Source organism: Gouania willdenowi, chromosome 5 (genome assembly GCF_900634775.1).
Source record: "Gouania willdenowi chromosome 5, fGouWil2.1, whole genome shotgun sequence".
In the NCBI taxonomy this organism is placed as follows: domain Eukaryota; kingdom Metazoa; phylum Chordata; class Actinopteri; order Blenniiformes; family Gobiesocidae; genus Gouania; species Gouania willdenowi.
This window is the reverse complement of record NC_041048.1, coordinates 16,269,799-16,296,179: the sequence shown is the minus strand read 5'-3', so window position 1 is coordinate 16,296,179 and position 26,381 is coordinate 16,269,799. Positions and strand designations below refer to the sequence as shown.

General features: G+C 36.5%; 3 protein-coding genes across 3 annotated transcripts; 1 reads left to right on the top strand and 2 right to left on the bottom strand.

Moving 5' to 3' along the window:
- Positions 1-267: 267 nt before the first annotated feature.
- oxtrb (oxytocin receptor b) lies at positions 268-9,364 on the top strand. Its single transcript, XM_028446755.1, has 2 exons — positions 268-1,372; positions 9,034-9,364. Exons 1-2 carry the CDS (start codon positions 448-450, stop codon positions 9,279-9,281), a joined length of 1,173 nt encoding a protein of 390 aa, XP_028302556.1. The 5' UTR covers positions 268-447; the 3' UTR covers positions 9,282-9,364.
- Positions 9,365-13,278: 3,914 nt separating this feature from the next.
- Positions 13,279-16,758, bottom strand: cav4a (caveolin 4a). The gene is made up of 3 exons (XM_028447188.1): positions 16,418-16,758; positions 14,538-14,725; positions 13,279-13,845 (listed from the first exon to the last, which is right to left on the bottom strand). The coding sequence occupies exons 1-3, from the start codon at positions 16,634-16,636 to the stop codon at positions 13,695-13,697; spliced, it is 558 nt and encodes a 185-aa protein (XP_028302989.1). The 5' UTR covers positions 16,637-16,758; the 3' UTR covers positions 13,279-13,694.
- A 5,587-nt stretch (positions 16,759-22,345) lies between these two features.
- LOC114463855 (probable G-protein coupled receptor) lies at positions 22,346-23,617 on the bottom strand. Its single transcript, XM_028447685.1, has one exon. It carries the CDS (start codon positions 23,615-23,617, stop codon positions 22,346-22,348), a length of 1,272 nt encoding a protein of 423 aa, XP_028303486.1.
- Positions 23,618-26,381: the final 2,764 nt, after the last annotated feature.

Sequence of the window (26,381 nt, the reverse complement as noted above, 5' to 3'; positions counted from 1 at the left end):
GCACTTATTAAAAGCCTGGGGTTTTTTTTTTTAGATATTGTCAGTTATCATTAAAAAGAAAAAAACCCTCTGGATAAAGGTCTAGTTCCGCCACTGGCCAAAGCAGAGCTTTAAATATTCTCTCTCTCTCTCTCTCTCGCTCTCTCTCGCTCTCTCTCTCTCTCTCTCTCTCTCTCTCTCTCTCTCTCTCTCTCTCTCTCTCTCTCTCTCTCCCATAAGAGGAGTGATCATCAGCTTCATTTCTGTAGTTTTCAAGTTTTATTTTAGGTTTGCAGTGGGACAGAGTTCTGCTGACGACCCCCGGATTTAAAATAAAACATCCAAGTTCACGGAGTAATTTCGGTGTAGTTAACCGAGCATCCAACATTCCCACTGGGACGATGGAGGACCAGAATCCTCGTTGGTGATGTGAGCGCTGGCTGCGCCAACGCGGCGCTTTTACGCACGATGGATGAGCATTTACGCGGCCAGGTGCCTTGGTCTCAAAATGACACATGGAGCAATTTTAATGAAGAAAACGACAGCCTGTCAGTAAACATCTCCGTGAACCCGCTGAAGAGAAACGAGGAGGTGGCCAAAGTGGAAGTGACCATCCTTGCCCTGGTGCTGCTGCTCGCGCTGACCGGAAACCTGTGCGTCCTGTGGGCTTTCCACACCACCAAGCACAGCAAGTCGCGGATGTATTACTTCATAAAACACCTGAGCATCGCAGACCTGGTTGTTGCTGTTTTCCAGGTCTTACCTCAGCTCATTTGGGATATCACTTTCCGCTTCTACGGGCCAGACTTTCTATGCCGTCTGGTGAAGTACCTCCAGGTCGTGGGCATGTTTGCATCCACCTACATGCTCGTCCTGATGTCCATCGACAGGTGTCTGGCTATCTGTCGTCCACTCCGCTTTGTGCACAAGAGAAAGGACCGATTGTGTGTGCTCGCTTCGTGGACGCTCAGTCTGATCTTCAGCACCCCTCAGTTGTACATATTCTCCCTTAAAGATGTTGGAAAAGGGATTAACGACTGCTGGGGGGACTTTGTGCAGCCATGGGGGGCCAAAGCATATATCACCTGGATGAGTCTGAGCATTTACATTCTCCCAGTGGCGATTTTAAGCATCTGCTATGGCTTAATATGTTTTAAAATATGGCAGAATTTCAACTTAAAAACAAGAAGGGAGCACTGCTTGGCTCTGACCCCAAGGCCTTCCAAAAGTGTCCATGCCCTCTGTCGTGTGAGCAGCGTGAGGCTCATCTCCAAAGCCAAGATCCGCACAGTAAAAATGGCATTTGTTGTTGTCCTTGCATACATAGCATGTTGGACTCCATTTTTCTTCGTCCAAATGTGGTCAGCCTGGGATCCTGCTGCTCCAAGAGAAGGTAAGAACATCTTCATCAGTCCTTGTTTTCTTAATATGTAAAAATCCATCACTTTTACATAATATTAATATAGCCTTAAATATCCCTGAACACTACGTTTTGTTTATTTAATTAATTTATATATATATATATATATATATATATATATATATATATATATATATATATATATATATATAATAAAAAAAATATGGAAGAGATTCTCAGTTAACTAATGCTGTAAATCATGTGTCAAACTAATTTTAGTTAAGGGCCCAAATCCGGTGTCACAGTTTGAGTTTACCTCCGTACTGAGATTCTCTTACAATCTCAGTACGTGACCGCTACGTACTGAGATGTACCCGTGCTGAATTAGCCATGCACAGAGATTTTAATAAATGCGACCATTGATAAAAAATCGACCAATGATAAAAAAAAAATATATAAATATATTTGATTCTCATGATCAGATGTATATGAATACAACTGCTTATTATTGTAAAGTTACATTAGGTTAACTGTAATAATAAGAAACTGCATAGAATAAATTATTAGAGATGTCCCGATACAACTTTTTCATTTCCGATATGATACCGATATTGCAGCCTTGCGTATCGACAGATACATCATACATACTTTTTTTTTTACCTCTTTTCTTTCATTACAAAAAATAAATAAATAAATAAATACTTATTTTGTAGTGTGGAATGTTAGAAAATGATTTATCAAGTGATGTCACTCAAACAGAGAACAACAGTCAGCAACAGTGGGTGTGAGAAAAACTGACCCATTTATTATTAACCAATTGGTTACATCAATTTTAACCATCGACATAATATCTACAGTATTCTACAATTGAATAAAATTAAAAAAAAAAATGAATTGGAAAAAAAAAAAATCGGAAAATTTTAATCCGATATTCGATATTCAGGCTAATATCAGAACGATATCCAATGTTGATATTGGATTGGGACACCCCTATGAATTATAAAACATATGGGTGTTTTTGTAGAAACACAATACATGTAATGATAAAAAAAAAAAAACTGCATTGAATAAATGATAAAACATTGCTTTGAAATTGAATTTTCAATCTCAGTAGCAAAACTCACAGCGAAGCTAGCAAAAATTCATTTTTCCGGTAGTGCGTATGCTCATAATCGATCTCAGTACGAGGTAAACTCAGACTGTGACACCGGACCAGTTTGATATTAAATGGGCCTCAGATTCCAGTCGGAAAATTTTGCGATTTCGACATTGCTGTGCTCTAGTTTGCACTTACGCATAAATAATGTGTAAAATATGTAATGCACCGACAATACGCTTAATAAAGTTTACTGCATGATTTTTTTTGCCAATTTTTTTTTGTTCAATTTGTGGATGTTTTTTTTAAATATTTTGCAGGATTTTGGGGAGGAAAAATGGGAGTTCTTTCAGCATTTGAGATTAAAAATGAATATGTGATACAATCATGGGAAATCCCTGTAATATTATGAGATTTGCTTGAATTTGTGAGTTTGGACAGGCAGAGATATCCACAACTGGATTAGTTGGTTATTTACACAATAATTCCTGTTTTCTCTGTCATTATTACCTTAACTTTGGGCCAAATTGGATGCTTTAAAGGGCCTGATTTGAACCCCGGGCCTTGAGTTTGACATATGTGCTATAAATAGTAGATAGATACTAACGAGACTCAACTAGAAATAGAAAAGACGTATTAAATTATACATTTTTCAATAATGAATTTTGAGAATCGATATTTTGTATTTATATGTGAAGCCTGGCTCTTCCTTTCACATATTTTTCCATATTTGCTCCTCTGTGAAAAAAAAGTTTGGACACACCTGGCAATAGATTCTTTTTTTGTTGAGACTTTCCAGTTGTTTACTGAGAGAAATTTGCATTTGAAGCTAAGTATTGTGAGATTGTAATCTTCAAAAGGTAACACACTCAAGATAAACATCTTAATCTCCTTCTAAACAGTCTCGTACAAAGTCGCTGTGTTAACATTTGAAGGTCAAACGTGCATCCTCTACAACTATAGTCTCCATTAGTCCCTGACTGTTTGCCTGAATGACTTCAGCCATGTCATACAACCCAGAGCAACATAAACATCGTTCATGTCTTTTCAATCTCCATGTGGGTAAATGTTTTTCTTGATTTTATTTTTATTTTTCTCTCCTTGCCGTAACAAGTGTGTAAATGAGAAAGTGAGACATGATGAGAATGTCCGTGCACTGTTCTTTGTGTTTTCCTTTTGGAGGAATGCTTCTCTGCTTTTCCAGACTTCCTGTTCTGTGTTTTTTGGACCCACAATTTAACTTATCTACCAATCTGTCATTCAATCATCACTGCACGTTAAGCACCATAATAAACCACAGCACGAGTAAAAGAGGCCAGCATTCATTTTGAAATCATTTTGTACAAAAACAAATGACAAACACTTCTGTTCTGCTATCAGAGTTAAATATTATGTTTCTAATATGTGTACGTGTAGAGCAAAATGAAATGTTTTTAACAAAGTTTTCCACTCAAGTGACTATCTTCTATTCCAAGCCCACAGTCATATATTCCGTCCCACAACCAAAACCTTCAACAACTTTTAACATTTAGTTCTAAGCCTTTTTTCTTCTTACTTCCTGCTTATGTAATTATTGCGTACAACTTCCAATTTGATTGTGGAAACCAGTTTGTGTGTTTACTTGATCACCTCTGCTGTAGGCCCATGAGCAAGGCATTTAACCCCAAACTTGTTGTCAACCCATTTTAAATTGCAACCTTTATTGGGGCAAAAAAAATCATAGAAACTTGTAATATTGATAATAATAATAATAATAATGTGCAGTATTTTTCTTATTATCAGTAATTCCTATTTGAAATGCATGCTGATAAATATAACTGAACCTAAAGAGTGATATTGCTTTTTATACAACAGTTCTACAAGAGCATTTTATTAGTTAACAGTAATAAGTGTCTAGAGATTATTATTTGACAAAAATAGCTCTACAAGTGGAGAGCACAGTGTACTGTGGTGTGTAGCCCAATATGTAATGGTAATGAACTGTATTTAGATCAGCTGTACAGTGGAGTGATATGATCCGTAAGAAGTCCCAGTGCTGTTCTTGCTCTATATCAGCACTCTTGTAATGTCTGTTGTTCAGTCAATTTACTTGGTCGGAACTAACTATATTGTTTAACATGCTATAACAGCTGCTTATTTCATTATGCATCATATCTTTCTTTTTCTTTAGTAAATTATTGATTACAAGATTTCAATCCACCCTAACGCCTAAAACCTTTTTTTTCAACCTGTTATAAGTTCAGCTTAAAGGGGACATATCATGCTAAATCCACTTTTTTAGCCCTTAAATGCATTTTGTTGTATATTTAGAGTGCTTAGAAGTACAGAAAAAATCAAATTAGTCTCTTCAGGTGCTCCGTAGATATCTTTATATTCTGTTTTGCTCATATTTTTCAATCTGTTTCGATTTTTCTATTCTCTATTACGTTTTTTGAACTATTACATCACAGTATTTGCAGCGGAACTGCCAAATTAGTACATCAACTCCAGGTCCAACACTTCGAGCAATCCGCCATTTTTATTTCTCGCTTTTATTTTGTAGTCCAAGATCAAGGATGCCGAAGTTACGAGAGGATAAGTCAAAATGTTCGGTTGTTGGATGTAGTAATAATCCCGATACGATTCGATTCACGATACTGGGTTCACGATACGATTCGATTCACAATACTGGGTTCACGATACGATTCTCTCACGATTTATTTTACAAAATGGGACTGTAGACAAATACTGTACTATTTTCCTTTTATTTTTCATTGTCAAAAGAATTCCTTGATAATTCAAAACAATGCAATTTCATTAAAAATAAATCTTGTGTTACGGTGAAATTTACGGTTACCTCGTCTTTGACTTGAAAACACACTCTGTGGTGATAAATGATGAAGACCAGACAGCAGAGATGATGAAGTAATAAAAAATGATTTAATCTAAACTAAATAAAAAGTACAAAGCGGGATAGACAAAGCAGTGGTCTCCTTTGGCCAAAGGAGAGATGCGAAGAAGCCCGAGAAGAAGAAGGGCCAAAAGTTCCTTTCACACACATTTATACCCCACTGTCCCACCTTCCCCTTTCCACCGACAACAAAGAAGAGACCGGGGGGGAGGTCAGTCTGCCGGAGGGGATACCTTCGATGTCGGGGTGAAAGTTAGGGGGGTGGGTGGGTGGGTGGGTGGGTGGGTGGGTGGGTGGGTGGGTGGGGGTGTGTGTGTGTGTGTGTGTGTGTGTGTGTGTGTGTGTGTGTGTGTGTGTGTGTGTGTGTGTGTGTGTGTGTGTGTGTGTGTGTGTGTGTGTGTGTGTGTGTGTGTGTGTGTGTGTGTGTGTGTGTGTGTGTGTGTGTGTGTGTGTGTGTGTGTGTGTGTGTGTGTGTGTGTGTTACCCCCAAGGAGAAGAAGAAGAGAAAACAGGCACAGAGTTAAAAAACTAATTATCCCCTTAATCATACACACATGACAAATATAAATGTATCATTAAACATTATTAGATCATTTGCTACGACACTTGAATGAAATAAATAAAGGAATAATACAAATGAAAATGAAGCCTATTAATTTAAATTCTGGTTCTATAATAAACAATGTAAAACTGCATAATAGTTCTTTTTCTTTTAAAAGTGCAACTGAAAATGTATTTTGTGCCTTAACAATTGGACTTTAAAAAAAACAAAAAAAACCTGATTACGCTGATTTACGTCATATTTGTTTGGACCAGCAGAGGGCGCTGGTAACACAGTGGTCGGTTGGCATGCAGATATCTTGCAGTGAAGAAGAGAAGCTATGCTAGCAGACAGAGCTAATAGAAAAACGTGACTTTTACAGATATTCAAGTAATATTACAGATATTCTTTCGGTGCTAAAGGGGTAATTAATCATTTATTAACATATTTAAGAGTAGAAGGCGGCCAGAAAGAAAGTATTAGCAGACTCCGCCCGCCGCCTACACTTGTGGATAGCGCCCTCTGCTGGTTAAAAAAAAGTACTGCGATTCAATTTTCAGAAAATCGATATCAACCGTGATACCTATGAATCGATTTTTTAACTGCCTTACGATTAATCGTTACATCCCTATTTGTTAGCATTAGCAGTTGCACCGTCTTCAGACTTCATATGTTAGCGCTGTGTGCTCGTTTTAGATCCTTGATGATATGGCCAACGTGATTTAATTTAAGTCTAAAGTTTTCATTCGTCATTTCATTTTGCCGTTTTTGTCTTTGAAAAGACTGTATTAAAATGCATTTCGTGACTTTAGCTTGGCACTAGCGTTAGCTCGGTGCTTGTGTTAGCTCACTTGTTAGGGTTCTGCAGGTTCATCATCTTCATTGTCACATGTAAGGCTGGATGGACAAGTCTTCTGTTGTTGACATTGTGTAAATAACCTCTGAATAAAAAGTTTATGCACCGCTACATAGCCGTATCTCTTCTATCAAACTACAAAAATGGCCGAGCAGGGTGGAGTTGAACCGAGTGTCACCTGAAGAGGGGGCGGGGTATGGAGTGTCTCATTTGCATTTAAAGAGACAGCACCAAAACGAGTTGCTCTCAGAAGCACATCAGAAAAGGGGTAGAAAAGGGGCCTGTGGAGCTATAATAATGAGGAATTCAGACCCAAGCATTGCAGTTTCGCTTTATATAGACCACAACTGTATGATTTATATGTAAAAAAAGGAAGGACTTAAAACCATGATATGTCCCCTTTAAATAGTCCAAAAACGTCTTTATAAACTTTTGTCATTGATCGTGGCGATCAGAGCTGCTTGTGCAGACTGTAGCAGTTTCCATCATCAGAGGCCGATGTGGTGACTCAAGTAAACACAGGTAGGGATGTCCTGATCCGATATCTATATCGGATATTAGTCCGATATCAGCCTGAAAAACGAATATCGGATTCAAATTTCCAATTTTTTTTGTATTTAAATTTTTTTTGCAATTTATTTTATTCAGTTGTAGAATACTGTAGATCTTATGTTGAAGGTTAAAATGTATGTAACCAATTGGTTCATAATAAATGGGTCAGTTTTTCTCATACCTACTGTTGCTGACTATTGTTCTCTGTTTGAGTAACATCACTTGATCAAACCTTTTCTAACATTCCACACTACAAAATAAGTAATTATAATTTATTTTTATGAATATATTTTTTTTTTAAAGTAATAAAAATATGTATGATTCATGCTGATATAGGATCAATATCGGTATTGGCCGATATGCAAGGCTGCAATATCGGTATCATATGGGAAATGAAAAAGTTGTATTGGGACATCCCTAAACACAGGAGGTCATGAGAGGAAGAGTTTAGGGCACCTGGTCATCATCTGAGTCAGGAGAAGAGGCTGATCATTTGGATATGACTATTTAAAACCATAATTTAGTTGTTTTTATAAAGCTATCTGGTAGAAATAATGAATGCAATATATTGAGATTCAGTAAGTATTGAGTTTTCTATTTTGGGGATATAGAAAAAGACAATATTGCCTATATCAAGACGTATATATTATATTTGTTTTGCTTGTTTTTATTTTATTCAGTCACACATTACAAATTACATCATACAAATATTTACATACATATTTTATAGCATATTTTGTAGGTGTGGGAACCTCTGGGTACCTCTACCTCACAATACGATACGCGATACAAAGCTCACGATAACGATTATCTCACGATATGACGATACTGTGATTATCAATATATTGGTCAGATATCGATCTACGATAATCTATGACATTACAAGAAAAAAAAGATTAAGTGAAAAAATGTATTGTCTGAAAGACTGTTCACAGGACACTTTTTCAATTTATTGTGACACTATTTTTGTGCAACATTTCTGTAAATACCAATGTAAATGAATAAGTATCTCCAATAGTGCTTTCTGTAGACAAAAAATAGGGTCTTTCTTCCCAGTGACACCAGTATAGTGCAATATTCCAGTAAACAATATTTTGGTTCTTTCAACAAACAGTGACAACATTTCTGTCAAGACGTACCTGCACATTTTAGTGAAAAAACAGAAAAGGTTTTGAAAAAAAAATAAATTTGAAATTAAAAAATAAAAACAAATCGATACTTCGCGGGAGTATATCGATAATCGATCGTGCGGAAAAAGATCACGATATATTGCCATATCGAGATATTGTCACACTCCTAATATTTTGTATTAAATACTCATTTTAGATTTTAGATGTATTGTTGAGTGTGTTCTTACTCAGACCTTCTCATAAACAAGCCAAAAATATCACGATTTATATCGTATATTGTCATTTTGAAAAAACATTTTTAGATATGAGTTTTGGTCCATATTGCCCAGCCCTAATGCAAAATTCTGTTGTGTCACCACAATTAATTATTAAATCTAAATTGTGATACATATTACTATCAAACGGCAATAGAATCGCAATAAATCAAAATCATAATCTATGAAATAAACTGCCACCCGGTTATCGCGATGAAATCGAATCACTTCTTTTTAATGTTGCACAAAAATGTCATTCTCTTAAGTGCATTGTTTAATCGTTCTTCGTAGCATTTACATCTGTAACTGTAACAAAACATCATTTCAATCTGTTTTTGTATTCTGGATCTTAATCTGTTCTGTCTCACACGACAGACATGGCCTTCATCATATCCATGCTGCTCGCCAGTCTAAACAGCTGCTGCAACCCCTGGATCTACATGTTCTTCGCCGGTCACCTGTTTCACGACCTGAGGCGATGTTTTTTCTGCTGTTGCTTCAGACAGAAGTGCCGACACTCTTCCAGGAGCCGTGATCATCAGAGCAGCCACAAGAGCAGCTCCTCCACTAATGTGATTAAACACACGGGCAGTCAGAGGAGCCTACGCTCAAATACAGCCTAAAGGGACTGAACACGCCAAGAAAAGCCATTATAATTACCTTCATGCTCCATAGTCAGTTTATTCCAGTTGAAGCATTATTTAGTTTACAGGAAGTGCTCTGGAGGCTTTTGTTTGTTTGATTTCAATCGTCTTAAAGTGCACTCAACAAGAGTTGCAAAATTCTGTACGTGTGGTGAAATATGGTGCATAATTACGCGTTTCTGTACTTTAAGCTTTAGCAATGCGCTGCTTTTCCTGGACTTCCTCTGTTTCAGATCAAATGCCAGTGCAGGGGTGGCCAACACGGGGCCCGCGGGCACCAGGTAGCCCACATGTACGCTGTGAGGGGCCCTCAGCTCCATCTAAAATCTGATTTACTTTCCAAATACAGATGATACAGTAGATGTAGTTAGTACTGAGTAGAGTTAAATACTGCTGCACATGAAAAAGTTTTAGTATTAAATGAACCATCTTTAAATGTTTATTTTCACTGTGGCAATTGCTTTTAAATGCTGCTGATTTGTTGTGTGGGTTGTGGTATGTTATATATAATAATACAATATAAATAAAATATATTTTCTTTAAACGCAAAGGTAGAAATTTTACATGTTTTAGGATTAGCTAAAAGTTGTTGAAGCTAGCAAAATAGCAACATGGGAATTTTCTATGAAATGTAAAAAATTAAACATAAAGTGCTGCATGTTAAAACTTAAACATTTCTGACCTTTTTAAACTTATTTTAACAGTTAATGCCTCTTTTTAGTCCTGTCTTTTAATATATGTTGTGTTGTATTGTTTTAATCCTGTAGCACTTTGAGGTTTGGCATCAAACGTAAAGTGCACTACAAATAAAATGTATTATTATTTAAGTGCCAGCTTATGGGGCGCTGATTGTAAAGTTGCGCATGCTAAAATGAACAGAAACTTTTTGCAACATTTAGCAATAAACCATATTAAAAAACATGTATGAATTGTTTTTTTGCTACTTTTGACCATATTTAGAGCAATGTTAAATCTAAATCAAAATGTTAAATATTAAATACAAATATACATTTTAAATCTAAATGTTAATTGTAAATCAAAATGTTTAATCTAAATGCCACGGGTGAAACTAAATATTTAGCTCGTATGCAAAGTCACCGGTGGTACCAAAAATAAAATCTCATTCCGGTGAATTTAGATTTAACACTTAACCTTTAGATTCAACATTTCGATTTAACATTTAGATTGAGATTCAACATTTAAATTTAACATTTACATTTAGATTTAATATTTAACATTTATCTTGAGATTTAACATTTACATTTAGATTGAATATTTAACATTGACATATTTATACAAGAAAAGTAAATATCCCAAATTTCACAAATATTGCTGTAAATCTGGTCAAAAGTAACCTAAGAAAATTCACATGTTTTTTAAATGTGGTTTGTTGCTAAATGTTGCAAAAAGTTGCTGTTTATTTTAGCATGCGCAACTTTACAATCGCCACCCCATACCTGCTAGCCTTCCTTATTATCTTAGCCTGTAATTAAAGTGAAACAGTGAAAATGTAGTATTTAAGAACCTCTTTTCTAACTGGTAGCACTATGAAGTAGCTCAGTTTCAGAAAGGCTGGGGACCCCTGTGCTCTTAGAATGTCAGTGCAATTAATATTTAATGATTTCGTTTAATGCCATTGAATGTATTCAAGTACTTTTTTTTTTTTTTTCCACATCGCTTAAAAGTCAAAAGTTCATGCCTGGTTATTTTTAAGCAGAAAACCTAAAGAGGTGAGGTTAGACAATAAACATGTTTAAAGCCCTGCAAAACGGACAATGATCATTGTGGATGGATGAGGTATGAAGTATTTAATAGACATTCTCACTGAAGTGCTGATATTTATTATGTATAATCTTCATATCACGGTCAGGTCATTTAAACTCCCACAAAGGAATGTTCAGTGTGAGAATGTCGTCCCCGAGACAGTATGATGAGTGAATATTGATATTCAAAGAGCTGAGGAATGTGCTTATATGTTACAGTGTAAAAAGAATAAAAAATAGACACAAATGTATACACGCTTGTATGCACAAAAGCAAGCACACACAGACAAAGCAAATTCCACGTGGCTCCTCTACTGACTCAGTCATTTTTGGACACAATGTTGTAATAAAAATCCAATTATATTTACAATCCTACTCAGATCACTTTACAAATGCAGCGCCTCATGGGTGACTATTATTTTTTCTTGTCAAACCTCTTTTTTTTTTAATTAGTATTGAATGGGTTCACAGATTTGTTATGTTTGTGTGAGTGGGTTCAGTTAATGATTTTTGCATTGATGCCATGTATAATTAAATACTGATTACACTTTCCAGCTCTGCTGCTGTTACAGATTGATTTAGTGATGTGCCAGCTGTGTAAAATTAACTGGGAGGTTTTCAGTGGCAGGGTCGGATAATGTGGATCCTTGACCCCAAAGGTGTGTTATGAAATGTCTTGAACTTTATCCAACCTTTCAAGCTGTGGAAGACAATATATTCACAGGCGTTTCAGTGCTTTCAGTTATGTACAGTTTACAATGACGATTAAGATATTCCACTGTTTTCCATTCAGGATGTGATTTGAAGTTCAAATTTGAGAATTTACTTTGAACCTTAATAAAATAAAAATCGTGTTCCTTTTTTGATTGTGTTACTTAATGTTATTTGTTTCATCAAAGTTAATGAAAATGTGTTCGAGATGAGTTTTTATGATATTGTCACCTTATATAGTTATCAGTATTTATGTAAGTTGAGTTGTTCAACTCACTCAACAGCTGAATGTATATGTATAATGCATGACCATATATACTGTATATAAATACTTAGTCATAAAACAGGAAGTGCATGAAACAAAAGAATACTTAACGTCGGTCGCAATACATTTTAAATAACGTCAATGATGTTAGATGTTAAATGCAGCAATTAAAACAATGTTATGCATTGGATTAATGGGGAATAAATAAATGTCAGCAAAAGTATTCACAATAATACTGAGCTTTTATTTGACAAAATGGCCAGTAACACACCAACAAAGTGTAGTTTTTAGATCTCTGGAAATGGCTAAATAGCTCTTACTGTTCAGCAGCTGGAGTGATGGAAAAAAAAAATCATGGGTGTGGACAAAAACAGAGGAAACTGTAGTTGACTGATAGTCATGATTAAAGGAAGTGATTAAGATCTGTGCTTTTGTACATGTGAGACAATTGTTTTTGTTTTTTTTCCATCTTCTGTAGGCTATAGCTGCCTATACACTATATGTGCAAATCAGGGTAAACCTGTATTTTTTTTTTGTGAAAATAAAAAAATCAATGTTCTTTTAAAAAAAAAAAGGATAACGATTTACTTATGGAGAGCACACGTAATTTGATATATTCCTAATTAAACTGATTACATTTGCATTTTGTACAAATGTCACGTGACGCTGTCCCCCCACATATTCATAATGTAAACAATGTCGACATCGATGCCTGCACTATGAAAATAAAGCTCCATAAAGCATAAATATTTGCTCCTAACTTGTTTGTGTTTCTGTATTGAAGATACAGTAAATGTGCTACTTCTGGATACCACAAGGTGGAGTCACTGTTTGCTGTGTGAGAGCCCCAGCCTCTATGATGAAAAAAATGTAATTAAATTAAAAATGGACAGGCACGATACAATGCAAGCTGCAAACATGTAGTTTTGTAATCTACTATGTGCTACATTAAAAACAGAGTCAAAATTGCTCACAAAAGTGTAAATTTATCGATAAATTTCACAGTAAATGCTGTTGACGAATAGTCGACGTTTTTAAACACATTTTAAACCTCAACTGTTTGAAATGTATAAAATATTATTCAATTAATAGTTAAATAACTTAAATAATTATGTATCAGCTAAAAGGCAAAGTTTGTTTTTTCTTGTTTGTTTTTTTCAATAAGGTGTAAAACATATGTGCACATGTCTGTGGAAATGAAGAGTACCATTTTATTTTTAGGGTTGATTTGGTTAACATATTTGAAATTGTAATAAAAATGTATTGTAAATCTTTGTTTAATGTTTTTTTTTTTTTTTTTTTTTTTTTTTTAATAAAATGGATTTAATCTGAAACATCGTAAAATTATAACAATCAAGTTACAGACTAATTCCTGCTCAAATTATGCTCCAAATGTAAAATCAGAGTGGGGGATAATGCATGGCTCTCATATTTTCAAAATATTGTTTTACAGCCAAAGCACATAAGTTGTAGAAAAACAGAAAGAAAGAAAAAAAAAAAGTTGTAAAAGAAGATGTTGTTGAAATATCTAACGGTGAAATAAATCCACTGAGCGTAAATTCATGCCCAGTTGGACTTGGTTCCCCTTGAACACCTTAACTCAGTCCACATCATAGACACTTCCGGTTGGACGTTCCTCTTCATGGGTGACCCTCACTCTTTAGCCAGGTGAATACTAAAGCCTCCACAGCACTTTCCAGCACTTATGAAAACAGGACGCACAATAACGTTTAAAACAACGCTCCATAGACTCTGCAGCCAGTTTGTGCCAACGTGGACGCACTGGATACACGGACTAACCATCCTGTGAGGGGAAGAAACACAGTCGCTCAGAAAATGTCTTTAACTCACAGTGTTTTCAAAAACGTTGAACTGCTTACATTTAATCAAGTTTACCATCAAAAGGTTTTCATTTGTTTTGTGTCATTCCTACTGCTAATACAGATGGTGCTTGAAATTATACATTTTGACATGTGTAGATACATTTAACTGTGTTATCATTGCAATAGTTGGTTTGTTTTGTGTAGTTTTGATTAGTTGAATTTTTGTGTTGCAGACATTTATCTGGGATGTAATCCAATAAGGTTGAACTTGAATGTTCCTCAAATAAAACTCAAATTGCGGTCCTTCTTGATTGCCTCTCATTTCCACCTGTTGTCTGTTCCATTGGAACAACAGCAGGTGAATTTGAGTGACAATCGATGTAGCTTTTTAACTGGACAGGTTGATTACTGTGTTGTTTAAATGTTCCCTTTGTTTGTTCTGAGTCGTGTAGGTAAGTGATTATTATTTTTTCTTTATTATTATGATCTTAAGCTGTTATAAGTTATTGTTTTGTGCAAACATCAAAAAGAGTTAAGCTGTTTGTTTAGTTTATCTAGGCCTTGGTATTTATTGTAACATGTATTTGAGAACATAGCACCTAAGATGATAAAGCAGTCCCAGAAAAAAAATGGTTGACAGTGTTTGAAGAAAACCAGCAGTTTCTACACCTACCAGATGTGTAAGCAGCTGAGGATAGCAAACAGGAGGCCAGTGACAATAGACAATGGAATGGCCAGAAGCACAGTGACTATCCTGTAGATCCAAACTCTGCTCACTTCAAACAGGGCATGGCTCCAGATCCACACTCGGTCCCCACTGCGCACTGACACTGGCTCTGCAATCACGTCCTCAAAGGCCACCTATTAACAACAAAGAATAGTAACACATGTGCAATCCTGTTTCTGGCATAGTAGTTACATGCACACAGCCATCAAGCTGTGCTCATAAGTCAATTAAAGCTGCGGTATGTAAGTTTTTTTTAATTTTATTTGTGTTATTTGGTCAAACATCCATAATCATCTTTGAGCATATTGTAATACAAAGTGTGCAGTGAATCTCTTCTCCTGGCCCTGTAAATGATCTTTAGAAATACAGCAGTGTGATGCTGGATTTCAGCCAATCAGAGATCTTTCTACCAACAGAGCAATCCATGAAGCTGTTTTGGCCTGTATTACTGGCTGCTCGTCAAAAGTCTATGCACTTGGAGAAAGGCCAAAACACGGTAAGGAACCACAACTCTGACAGAGATAGCAAAATAATAAGAATTTTGCCGTCAAAAGTCTGGTCTCAGTGTTTTTGTTGTTTTTATTGAAGAAAAACAATGAGGTGTCACTAGTTTAGAAATTGTGGGACAATTCGCTAGTAAGTAAGTAATGTTTATTTATATAGCACCTTTCACAGACATAGGTCACAAAGTGCTTTACATATCCACCCATTCACATTCACACACCAAGGGGACAGAGCTGCCATGCAAGGCGCTTGTCAACCACTGGGAGCAACTTGGGGTTCAGTGTCTTGCCCAAGGACACTTCGACACACAAAACGGTATAGACTGGGATCAAATCCCCAACCTCTCAATCAGAGGACAACCTCTCTACCACCTGAGCTACGGTCGTGACCAAGCGTTCATAGCGACGTCGCTTTTTGATCCTTCGATGTCGGCTCTTCCTATCATTGTGAAGCAGAATTCATCAAGCGCTGGATTGTTCACCCACTAATAGGGAACGTGTGCTGGGTTTAGACCGTCGTGAGACAGGTTAGTTTTACCCTACTGATGATGTGTTGTTGCAATAGTAATCCTGCTCAGTACGGCCGCTCAGAAACATTCTGAGCAGCCGTATTTTTGATTGGTTTGTTTGGCCTACTGCTGCCTCCTTCAGTTTATCCTTATTCTGACGTGTGTAATTGTTAATAAATAATTGCAATTGTAGGTTTGTGTCTGCTTGAGACCAGGAAAGGTGGCACACCATCATCTTACGCTATGCTCTATCTGACACCGCCTCCATACTTGGTGGAGCTTCATTATTTCCAAACCAGTGCATATTAGAGTAGTTCCAGATAACTTCAAGCAAAAGATAAATACAGACGAAAAATGTTATTTCCTGCATTTTCTTCCGTTCATGTGATTTAAGATGTTCAGCCTATTTTAGCTGTAGGATAGCAGCATGAAATTAGGATCCATGTCTATCCAAAAGTGTCTTGTGTTTTTTGCCCGGCATTGATCTCTTTCGGATACAGAACACTGTACAAGGAGTTACGTGCATTCATAGCTTGCTTGTTAATTGCATTATCTGGGTTTGTTAATCGAGCTATGGATAGTTTGATTCCAGTTGAGCTAACCTGTTCACTTAAATTTAAAAAATCCCAGTTATAATTGGCTTTAGCCATGTTTTCAGTTTTCTCAAGATGCATGTAGCTGCACTGACTCATTCACTGGGAAGCAACGATTGAGTGTAGTTAGTTTTGAATTGATTAATGACTATTGTGTAAAATAAGCATTCCTTAACTTAAACTGCACTAATGCAAAAGGAGATAACATATGGTTGCAATACCTTGAGGCAGTCATTGATACCTCTGGGGTCTCTGGCAAGGATCAGAGGCTTGGTGTCACTGATTTCCACCAGTGTGGACGTATGAATGTTTTCTTCCTCTTCCGTGGCAGGAGTGGCCCTCCAAAGTGTTTGAGGTTCTTCGTCATTTTCAAAGTCATCAGAATCACTGGAATCCCCGAGGTCAATCTCCACTTCTTCTGTGTCGTGTCCTTTCATCATGGTTCCCAAACAAACAAGTACAGAGAGCAACACACGCACAGAAAGCAGCAGACTATAGGATGGTTGTATTGTGTGTGTGCTCTGAGGTTATATTAGGAACGTTACAGTGCCCTCAGTGGTATTTGCAGATGGTCTTCCAAGGGACGATCATTTCCATGCTGTGAAGGGATATAAATAGGCTAATGTGCACATTGAGGTAACTCCATATGTGCTGGCCTGATAGTCTCCAGAGGTATGGAAGTAAAACCATTGACAAACACTGAATCACATCTAGAAAGAGATAGCAAATGCAAAACTACTGGTAGTTACTTTAAAATCATATTCTACTTGAAACTCAGTCACTGATCATGGTATTCTTTCTTAAATTGTGTAAGACTGTTCAAGTTGTGAGACAATACTGCCCCCTCTTGGCCTTATATGAAGTTGCACATATTTCTCTAGTGACCTGTTGACCATTTATGTCTTACTGGTATTTAAACAGACTAGCAATCATTTAAAGGCCACAATTAAAATAATAAATGAATAAAATAGAGCCACTATGAGATTCATCATAGTTTTTTATCGAATGAGCCACATTCAAAAGAACGTGCACATACACACACTGTATGAGAATGTAACAAATAAGACAGCAAAGAGTTAGGTGAGCCTTCAAAGGACAGAATTGTGATTGCCAGATGACTTGCTCAGAGGACCATCAGTAAAAACCAGTGTTCTTTCATGGTAATCCTTGTCTGCGGTGAAGAAGCTGATCAATCTTTTCTTGGTCTCGGACTGGCCAGACTGGAGACTTTCCAATCAAGACCATCACTGGTCTGCTATGCTTCAACTTCTTCAATGTGTTGATAAAGACTTAAGACATTTACCATTAGCACAATGATTGTTCTGCAAAATCTTTTCAAGTGCCTTATATGTCAGACACCTGCAAAAACTTGGACATCAGTCCATCTTGTTTCTAGTCATAAATATCTCAGGACACTTACTTTAGGCCTCATTCACCAACAAATATACATATTGTTTGAAGATTATTTGTCAAGATTTGAGATTTTTGCACGTTACAGAGACCTTTGTTTGTTTCTATTTTAAAGAAAATTGGTGGTGGTGTAACAGTTGAGGAAGCGGGCTTGTAGTCAGAGGGTCATCAGTTTGAATCCAACCTGGGTTACCACTGTGAGATGTTGAGCAAGTTCCTTAACCTCAACTGCTAGTGTTGTATGTCGTTTTGGACAAAAGCATCTACTGTAAAATTAAAAAGAATGCTCTTTGTTTTTCAAAAAATGTTTTTTTTAAATCAATGCTTTTTTCTCTTGGTCTTGTCTTTGCCTCAACCATTTCTTAGTCTAAATTCTCAAAAGTCTCGGGCAAGTCTTGATCTCGGATAGTGTGGTCTTGTGTATATCACTGCCTGGCATCAACACATTCAGGTTAATGTGGACTTTTTAAGGGGTTTCTCTACTCAGAGCACCGTACTTGCTGTGTTATATTAAAAAAAAAAAAGTGAAATACAAACTGAGTCCACCAAACATCATAGCCAAAAGTTTGAGATGTAATGTTACAATAAACCTGTTAATTTTTCAAAGAACCTTTATAATCTTCACATTTTGGGCAAAAGAGCTGTGTCAAAAAGCTTTGATCTATTTCTATTTGTACATCATTAACCAAATGCTGATCATCATGGCAGATAATCACACAGTGCTGTGACTAATGCATGGTCTCCATGGAAATGATCTTCTCTCCCTACCGGATGGTGATGAAGAGGGAACACAATGTGTTAATGACAGTGGTTTACCATGTAGGTGATGGAGACAATGGTATTTTAATGGGATGAACACTTAAGCAGATGGGTTTTATTTGTTTCCGGCTGCATAGGTGAGGTCGGCAGAGAATGACAGCATGCATGAATGAGGAAAGTGAATCAAGAGAAAAAAACAAAGAGATGGATGACACATGTCCTCCATCGTCAGTGAAGGTAAACTTTAAGCCTGGAATGATGAGTGAGGAGCTGTTATCACAGGACATTGTTTTAATCTTTCACATATTTTTACGTCATTACGTTAGTGGAATCAGCCTGTTATTCAAAACAGCAACAATTAAACTACAGAATGTGTTGCCATGTCAATTTTTTTCACACAGGACCATCCCTTTGACTTAAAGGGTATGTTCAGTGCTAAGCTATGGAGTAACAAAAGTTACATATGAAACTATGGTTCTATAGACCCTAAATGACAGCTAGAGGCGGTGCTTCAAGTACTCAACAATACCGTCTCGCACATGCACAGTTCTAGTATCATACCAACAATGTCACGTTTGACCAGGAGGACCCGACAAGTCTACAACTTCCAGTTTATTCCCAGGCACTGTCTATTCAGAGCCTGTTCACGAAGACACAAGGATTCCAAATGACTGACGGCTCTGGTGGTCATCCAGAGTTCACATAGAACTGTAATTACATACATAACTTTTGTTCTATTTCATTCTTCTTGATGGCCAGAGGCAGTGCTTCAAGCCCTGGATGATGTACCAACAAGGTCCTGAGGTGTCCCCCACCTACCTACTGTGTAGAGGCAGCTGAATCTTGGAAAAAGACCATGCCAAGGTGATGTGGGGTAGTAAGGTTTACTCTATAGCTCCTCGTAAACGTGTTCAACGACATGCAACAGCACAAATAGCCTCTAGGGGCATCCCTTGCAGACTTCAACATAGCAACTCTCTACATTGAATGGCTTCTCACTTATTTGTTGTTTTTATATAAAATAGTCAGGATCATGTGTATCATTAATAACAGTTTAACAGGATTGGCATTTATTTTGTTTTTTATATATTACCCTGGTAAAGAACATAAATCAATCAAAATGTATGCATTCTCTTCACTTCCTTCTCTTTATTAAGTGTGATTCATTGCTTGCCATGTCATGCAGTTTGAGCCCTTTGAAGAGAACCGAGGAGCTGTTAACTATGCATGCAGTTCTAAAGGAAACTGGTGTTGGTGCTGTTTGAGGGGAAGATTTGATTAAACATAGGATTTACTCCTTCAGATGGCACCATCAATCACACCTTCTCCTTCAATTGTTCAGGAGGGTTTCTCTTATTATCACTGTCCGTGCTGCAACAGAGCAAGCAGAGAACATTCAGTTATTCATGGGTTTTAGCATTGGTAACAATAAAATTGAGCTCCAATTATGATTTATCATTTATAGAGAGTATGTGGGCTTGCGTTTGATCTTCAATGAATATATGCTTTCGAAAAGATAGACAGTGTATGTTTTTGTCTTTATTCAATAGAAGCTGCCATTCAAGTAGAAGGTGCTTCACTTTAATTAGAAACAATGACCGTGCAGGATCAAATATTCATTGGGCAAATTAACTGAGGGCGGGCGATGAAACAAATAAACCATTCATTGCTTCCTCATATTTTAGTATTTTATCAATTTAAGGTAAATTGCTTTTTGTTTGTTTAATTTCATTTTTATTAATTAAAGTAAAAATTCAATTTTGTCATATATTTGAAATCTTTGGTTTTGCATTTAGTCTTTGACTGGATTTTGTCCGGTTAAAAATTAAGATTTGCTAAGGAAAATATTGACAGACATCATGAATCAACCAAACTAACACTGTTTGTGGTTTAAGTTCCAACTGTCCTTTAGCTTGTATTAGCTTGTAAGTGTGGTGAGTAATACACTGAGAAAGCAACTGGTCAAAATGAATGAATGAACAATAGTACAACTGGAGCTCAACTTTGAATGGAGCTTTGTGTCTTTAAAACTATATCGACAATTTCCATTTGTCTGTTGCTTCTTGATGAAACATTATTTTTAAACAATTTAGATGTTTCGACTTTAAATAATTTTTCTGTGATAACTCTTCAAAAATACATGAGCATGTATTATATTCTTGTTTAAACCCCTTGGCATGAGCTCAAACAAGATTTTTGGCGTTTCCAGTCTTTTCATGTCTGAAACTGAGCACTTTACCTGATGTTTGTACATGTTCAGCATGTCACAGTGCACAGTAAACGTCCATTCAAGTGCCAGCTCACATTTCTTATGGTTAATGTACACCAGTGTTTCTCCTTTTATTACCTTGGCTTTGATAACAACACTTGCACTGATACCCTGCAGCACTTAGGTGAATGTGTTTACAGCCAGAAACCATAAAGCCGCACAGTGTTATCTTCCATTTTTCATATCCAGATGTCTATAAATTGTATTTTAGTTAGTGTGTGTGTGTGTGTGTGTGTGTTCTCTTCAGCAGTTATAATCACTCTAGTAACATTTATTTTATTTTATTCACAGCTGCATCAGTGCTAGCAAACATCAATACAGAGTAGTTGTTGGTTTTTTCCAGTAATCTGGTCACCCTTATTGGGATTTACCTCCTTTTGACTATACTAGATTGTGTTTATAGGTTAAATACGGATTTAGTTCAGCATGTTCTTTTTATTTGTCACTACTTATCCTCGTAGACTGAGTCTAATCTGCATTGGAGAGCTGAAAATCTACTCATACATACACATATTCATACATAAACAAAACAGCTTTAAACATATTAGCATGGTATTAAATTCAACTTTTCATCTCTTATGACGGAGTATTTTCACCTTATACATCCATCTGTTACTCGGCTCAGTTACAGGACTGTCAGTAAAGTCAAGTCAAATCCCAGTAACTCCCAGTACTCAGAGACAAGATTTTAAAAACAAAAAACATTATTTTACTTTGACGGAAACCTCATAATGTAATGGAAATCAGGGAAGGTCTTGATCTCTAGTTGTCTGACAGTTTCTACTCTTTGAGAAACTACTACTGATGGATACAATACAGTGAAGTAAATTGGCTGCTGTTTTGAAGAACAATCTAGTGAAATATAGAAAATGCAGTTTAATAAACTTTGTCAAAATAAATGTTGCTATTTTAATAAGTTTAAAAAGAGAAAACTGATGCAACATCAAATATGATATTTTTACAGATGCTATACAGGAGACATGTTTGTTTTTGTATTCTTGTTTTGTTTTTTGTAGAAATGAAAACATCTTAAACAATCTTTGTCCTTACTTTGTTTATCAAGATTGATTTTTAAGAATAATTTTAATTATCACAAGTGACAACACTTGATTACATTGTTTGATTGGTAACTTGTGTTGATATAAATCAAGATAACTTCTAAAACAAGTCAATGTTATAATTGTCTTAATATAATATGTTGTTACTTTTGAGGTAAAACATTTTGTTTTTGAATAAATATGTCCCAAGATTGTGCGTCATGTTTAGTTACACCAAACATTTTCTTAAATAAAGCATGGAAACCCTGAGTCTACTTATTTAGGTAAACAGTCATTTTATTTTTATTCTATTTTTTGTGAGTAGCTTAAATAAAATTTAAAAAAAAAAAAAAAGCATGGTGGTCTCAAAAATTGTCTATTGTCCTTTCCAGAGTGGGATTACATTTCCATATCTACCCATTGACAACTGGGATCGACTCCAGCCACCCCTGCAGGATAAACAGGTACAGATACAAATTTTAAAAAAAAAGAAAATAATAGAAGTGAGGTGTTTTAGAATTTATACTCATATCAGTTTATACAGTGTTGACAGTTTCTGGTATGTTATTACAGTTCAAATCGATATTCTAAACAACAATAAAACCATTCTGATACTCATTGAATCCTGCACATTACCGGTACTTATATCCATGGTACTGTGAGGTACAGTACATCTAGCTAAACTCCTCTGGGATGTGTCCTGGTATCCTGAAACCACACTGCCCAGTTTGATCCAAAGTGCTCCTGGGACTTGGTGTAGCAAAGCTGGTTTGAGTCTCCAGAGTGCAGCTGGTCCTCTGCAGAAACTGGAGGAAATCCTCATGTCCAGATCCTTCATGGCAAGACACGGCCAGTTCCCTTGGCCTGGAAGAGTAACAGCGTCTCATTTTACAGAGCTCTTCCCTGATCTGACGATTAAGAAGTCCATAGAGAAAAGGATTCATAACAAATGAAGAGTATGCAAGCCAGGTGACCACTGCTTCCAGGTCCGCTGGTATCTGAGGAGTAGTGGCTAATGTCAAATGGAAGTGAAACACAAAGTACGGCAACCAGCAGATTATAAACTGTCCGACAATGACGACCAGCGTAAGAGCAGCTTTACCAGCCCCGAAAGGCCTGTCCCGCATAGTCCTACGAGGGGCATTTTGTGTTGTGATTATTGTCGTCTGGCTGTTTATTGAGTCAGAGCGATGTTTTGGTTGACTGTTAGTCCAGGAGGGCAGTGGTCCATGCTGCATGGCAGCAACGCGGGCCACCTTGTAGACATTGCAGTAAACGGCAAAAATCACAACAGCAGGCAGACAGAAACACGTGATACAGAAAAGCACAGAGAAGATGCGTCTGCGGTCGCTGTGGCTCCAGTGCAATGAGCATTCTGCAGCACTTATGGAGTTCAGGCTCCGGTAAGATGACCACCAACACAAAGTACACACTCCCAGCACTGCTGAGGCAACCCAAGTCATAACCATCACCACTGCAGCCAGCGTCAGGGTCATTTTAACTTCGTAACGCATAGGGTGAACTATGTAGTAGTAACGTTCCACACTAATGGCTGTGATGGTGAAGATAGAGGCAGCGATGAGCATGACATTGAGGAATACATAAACCTTGCACTCCAGAACGCCAAACATGACATCAGTGAAAAATGGAGAACTGCACACAATCCCTATGGGCATAAGCAAAATGGCACACAGCAGGTCCACTGCACAGAGGTGACCCACAAAGGCAAATTTCCTGAGATGAGGTGTTTTTACAACAACCACCAACACAGCAGTGTTGGCCAGGAACGCTAAAACATTCAAGGTTACCATGAAAAGGATCCCGATGATGTCCTTAAAGTGGGTCTGAGGCCGAAGCAGCACTCCCAGTTGTCTGCTGGCATCAGTGTGCACCGGTGGTGAACTGTCATTGTTCTCAGAGATCAGAAAAGAGTTGTTCTCCTCCATGATTTATGATGAAGCTTCCATAGCATCACTCTGCTTGCCAGACTCCCCCGTTATTCACCAAATAGCTGAGATGATTCTTCTGGCATCAGAAAACTCAAACTCTTCACACCTGGGGAAAAAAAATCAAGTCAAAATTTCATGATGAATGCTGAAAACAGAAAACATCATCCTTTCCATTTTTGCTGCAACCCAAGAATTGAGCCATGACAACCATAAGTATAAAATAATCACTTGTTAATAAGAGTGTAAGAACAAAACAATTCAGGGATACATTGTCGTATTTTACTGCGCGATTATCGTATTGATCCAAAAAAGGCCCAAATATTTTTTTTAATCATGTTTTTAAACAAAAAAAGAAACATTTAATTGAGCTAACATATGCATAGCACGTAAACACCTGGTCACCAGTTGCCTGTAAACGCACCACAAGACCTTGTTCAACTACCTCACTCCTCAATGCAGTTTAGCTTGGAAGTTGATTGAGAATTTAAGAACTTAACAGAATCAGAATCTGTTGTAGAAGCAAAAGTTACACTTTTTTTGAAAATGTAATTTGACAGTTTGATAAGCATGCCATGCACTTGTTTTCATATTTCTACTTGAATTACATTTAGTTACTATTAAGTTGTTCTCACAAGTTTAAAAAAAAAAAAAATATTGTATTTCATACCCTTTTGTATTTAATTTGCAAATATCGATATATTGTGATACATATCATATTGTTTAGAAGTAGGATGTATTGGCATATATCGTAGCGTGACATGCAATTCATGAATCGTATCGTATTGTCAGATTCATGGCAATGCACATCCCTACTTGTTAAAGCATTTTTAAGTTGACTTTCTTTTCACTTTTCAACTTGTTGAATCAAAGTTGCTTCTCTTGCTTTTACATCCATTGTTAATACCCACTTTACCAGAAGGGTCACCAGTTAAACTGCCTTAGTTTTGTTTTATTTAAAACAAAAAAAAACAAAAAAAAAACAAAATAACAACAAAACAACAAAACATGTGCTAAATTAAACCCAGGTACAGTGTTAGGTCTCTTCAAACTCTGTTAGTTAAAAATTAGTCAGTACTGTAATTAGCAGTAGTTGGAAAATCTATTTATCTATTGTCTTTTCAATGGACAAAAAATATAACAAAATGAACATTAGTAAATATCGTATTTACAAGTTGTAAAACAAGTAGAAATGTATATTCCTAATCAAATTCAAACATTTATGGTCAGTTTCACATTGTATTTTATGAAGCAGTTTTAAACATTAGAAATAACTTTTCCATTCTTGGAAACTAAGACCTTACATGTAATATTTTCCAATAATCTATTGTTACAACAATTGTACACTTGAGAACACTCACAAGTGCTGATCAATATCTGTTCTTATTAAATATTGGGACTTTTCAGAAAGAAGCCTGTCTCTTTGTACAGCAGGCAGTCAATAGCAATCATTAATGGAAGACACTCCATCTTTCCTCCTTTAGAAATGAAACATAATGAGTGTACTGTGTAGGCTGAATGCAGGGAGCAATCTGCACTGATGAATATATCAGAACCATCCCTCTTAGAGAACAGATCCAGCATCAATGCACTGGACACAGTTGCAGGAAAATGTAGATCTGAGCACAGAGGATAGTATTCCTCTACATGCGTCTGTGTTAGTGCAGCTTTGCATCACATCAACACACTCATCATTCCACTGATAATCACAATCAGGCCTCAGATGTATGACTGTGTCCTAGATACTGCCAGTGATCCACTGCTGCTGTCCGCTCTTGTAATCTCCTCTGGTGGACAGCTATCGGCATGCCACGGTGGTGCTGAGATTTATCCCCAGGAAGGACTATATATATGGACATCATGTACCCTCTCGTACGCATTATGTAAGGGTCAACCTTTTTTTGTTGCTACATTGCTGCTGTTGCAGCCCAAGCATGGTGCCAAATTCTATGTTTTAGTTCTCAGTAGGTTTTTCTTTTCCAGCGATCTGTCTTTTATAGACAAAATATCTCTATTTCATGAACCGCCGCAGTTCTGGGGTTCCATTTGTTGTGTCCTTATCCATGCATGTGTGATGGTTTCATGTTCGTATCTAGTAATCTGATTTAATCATTTGAGTTTGTACCAATCAAGTTTTCTTTGTAGCTGGTTTAAGTTTGGTTTAATGGTTTGAAATGGTTTAAGTTTATACTGCTCCAATTTATGTGTAATTCTTGTTTTGACCTATAACGTACTTTTGTCAATATGTCAGTGGCTCACGAGATTTTGAAACATGAACTTAAGTTGGAACTGTCAGATAGGATGCATATTTAACTGTATTTTAGACTGATAGTGGTATTTTAAGCTCATTTTAGCTTTATCTGTAAATTATTAATGTCCATTCTCAATGATCAATAGAACATATAGTATTTTGTTTAAACAATGAAATAAAATTTAATAAATGAACCCATTTATGTTGCTCATAAAGTGAGTGTGAGTAGCCAAGTTGTTTTGACTGCTCATCCTTCACTACTTGTACGATGCCAAAAAAAAACCCAGAGATAAAAGTAATAATTTACAAGAAATACTCTAGTTACTGTAATTGAGTTGCTTTTACAGGTACTTGTACTTTTTTGAGTATAATTCTAAATCAGTAATTCTACTTGTACTCAAGTACATTTTAATAGAAGTAAATTAATGTATTACATTTCTATAACCAAATGTTACTGAGTAAATTATGATTTTTCTTTTTTTTAAACTTCCGTTTCATGATCTCATTGAACAT

Excerpts from the sequence above, each read along its gene's own strand:
- oxtrb (XM_028446755.1), top strand. The coding sequence starts at position 448 with ATGGATGAGCATTTACGCGGCCAGGTGCCTTGGTCTCAAAATGACACA. Across the intron at positions 1,373-9,033 it reads TCCTGCTGCTCCAAGAGAAG|ACATGGCCTTCATCATATCC; the intron begins GTAAGAACATCT and ends CTCACACGACAG.
- cav4a (XM_028447188.1), bottom strand. The coding sequence starts at position 16,636 with ATGATGAAAGGACACGACACAGAAGAAGTGGAGATTGACCTCGGGGAT. Across the intron at positions 14,726-16,417 it reads GTATCAATGACTGCCTCAAG|GTGGCCTTTGAGGACGTGAT; the intron begins GTATTGCAACCA and ends TGTTGTTAATAG. Across the intron at positions 13,846-14,537 it reads CTCAGCTGCTTACACATCTG|GATGGTTAGTCCGTGTATCC; the intron begins GTAGGTGTAGAA and ends TTCCCCTCACAG.
- LOC114463855 (XM_028447685.1), bottom strand. The coding sequence starts at position 23,617 with ATGGAGGAGAACAACTCTTTTCTGATCTCTGAGAACAATGACAGTTCA.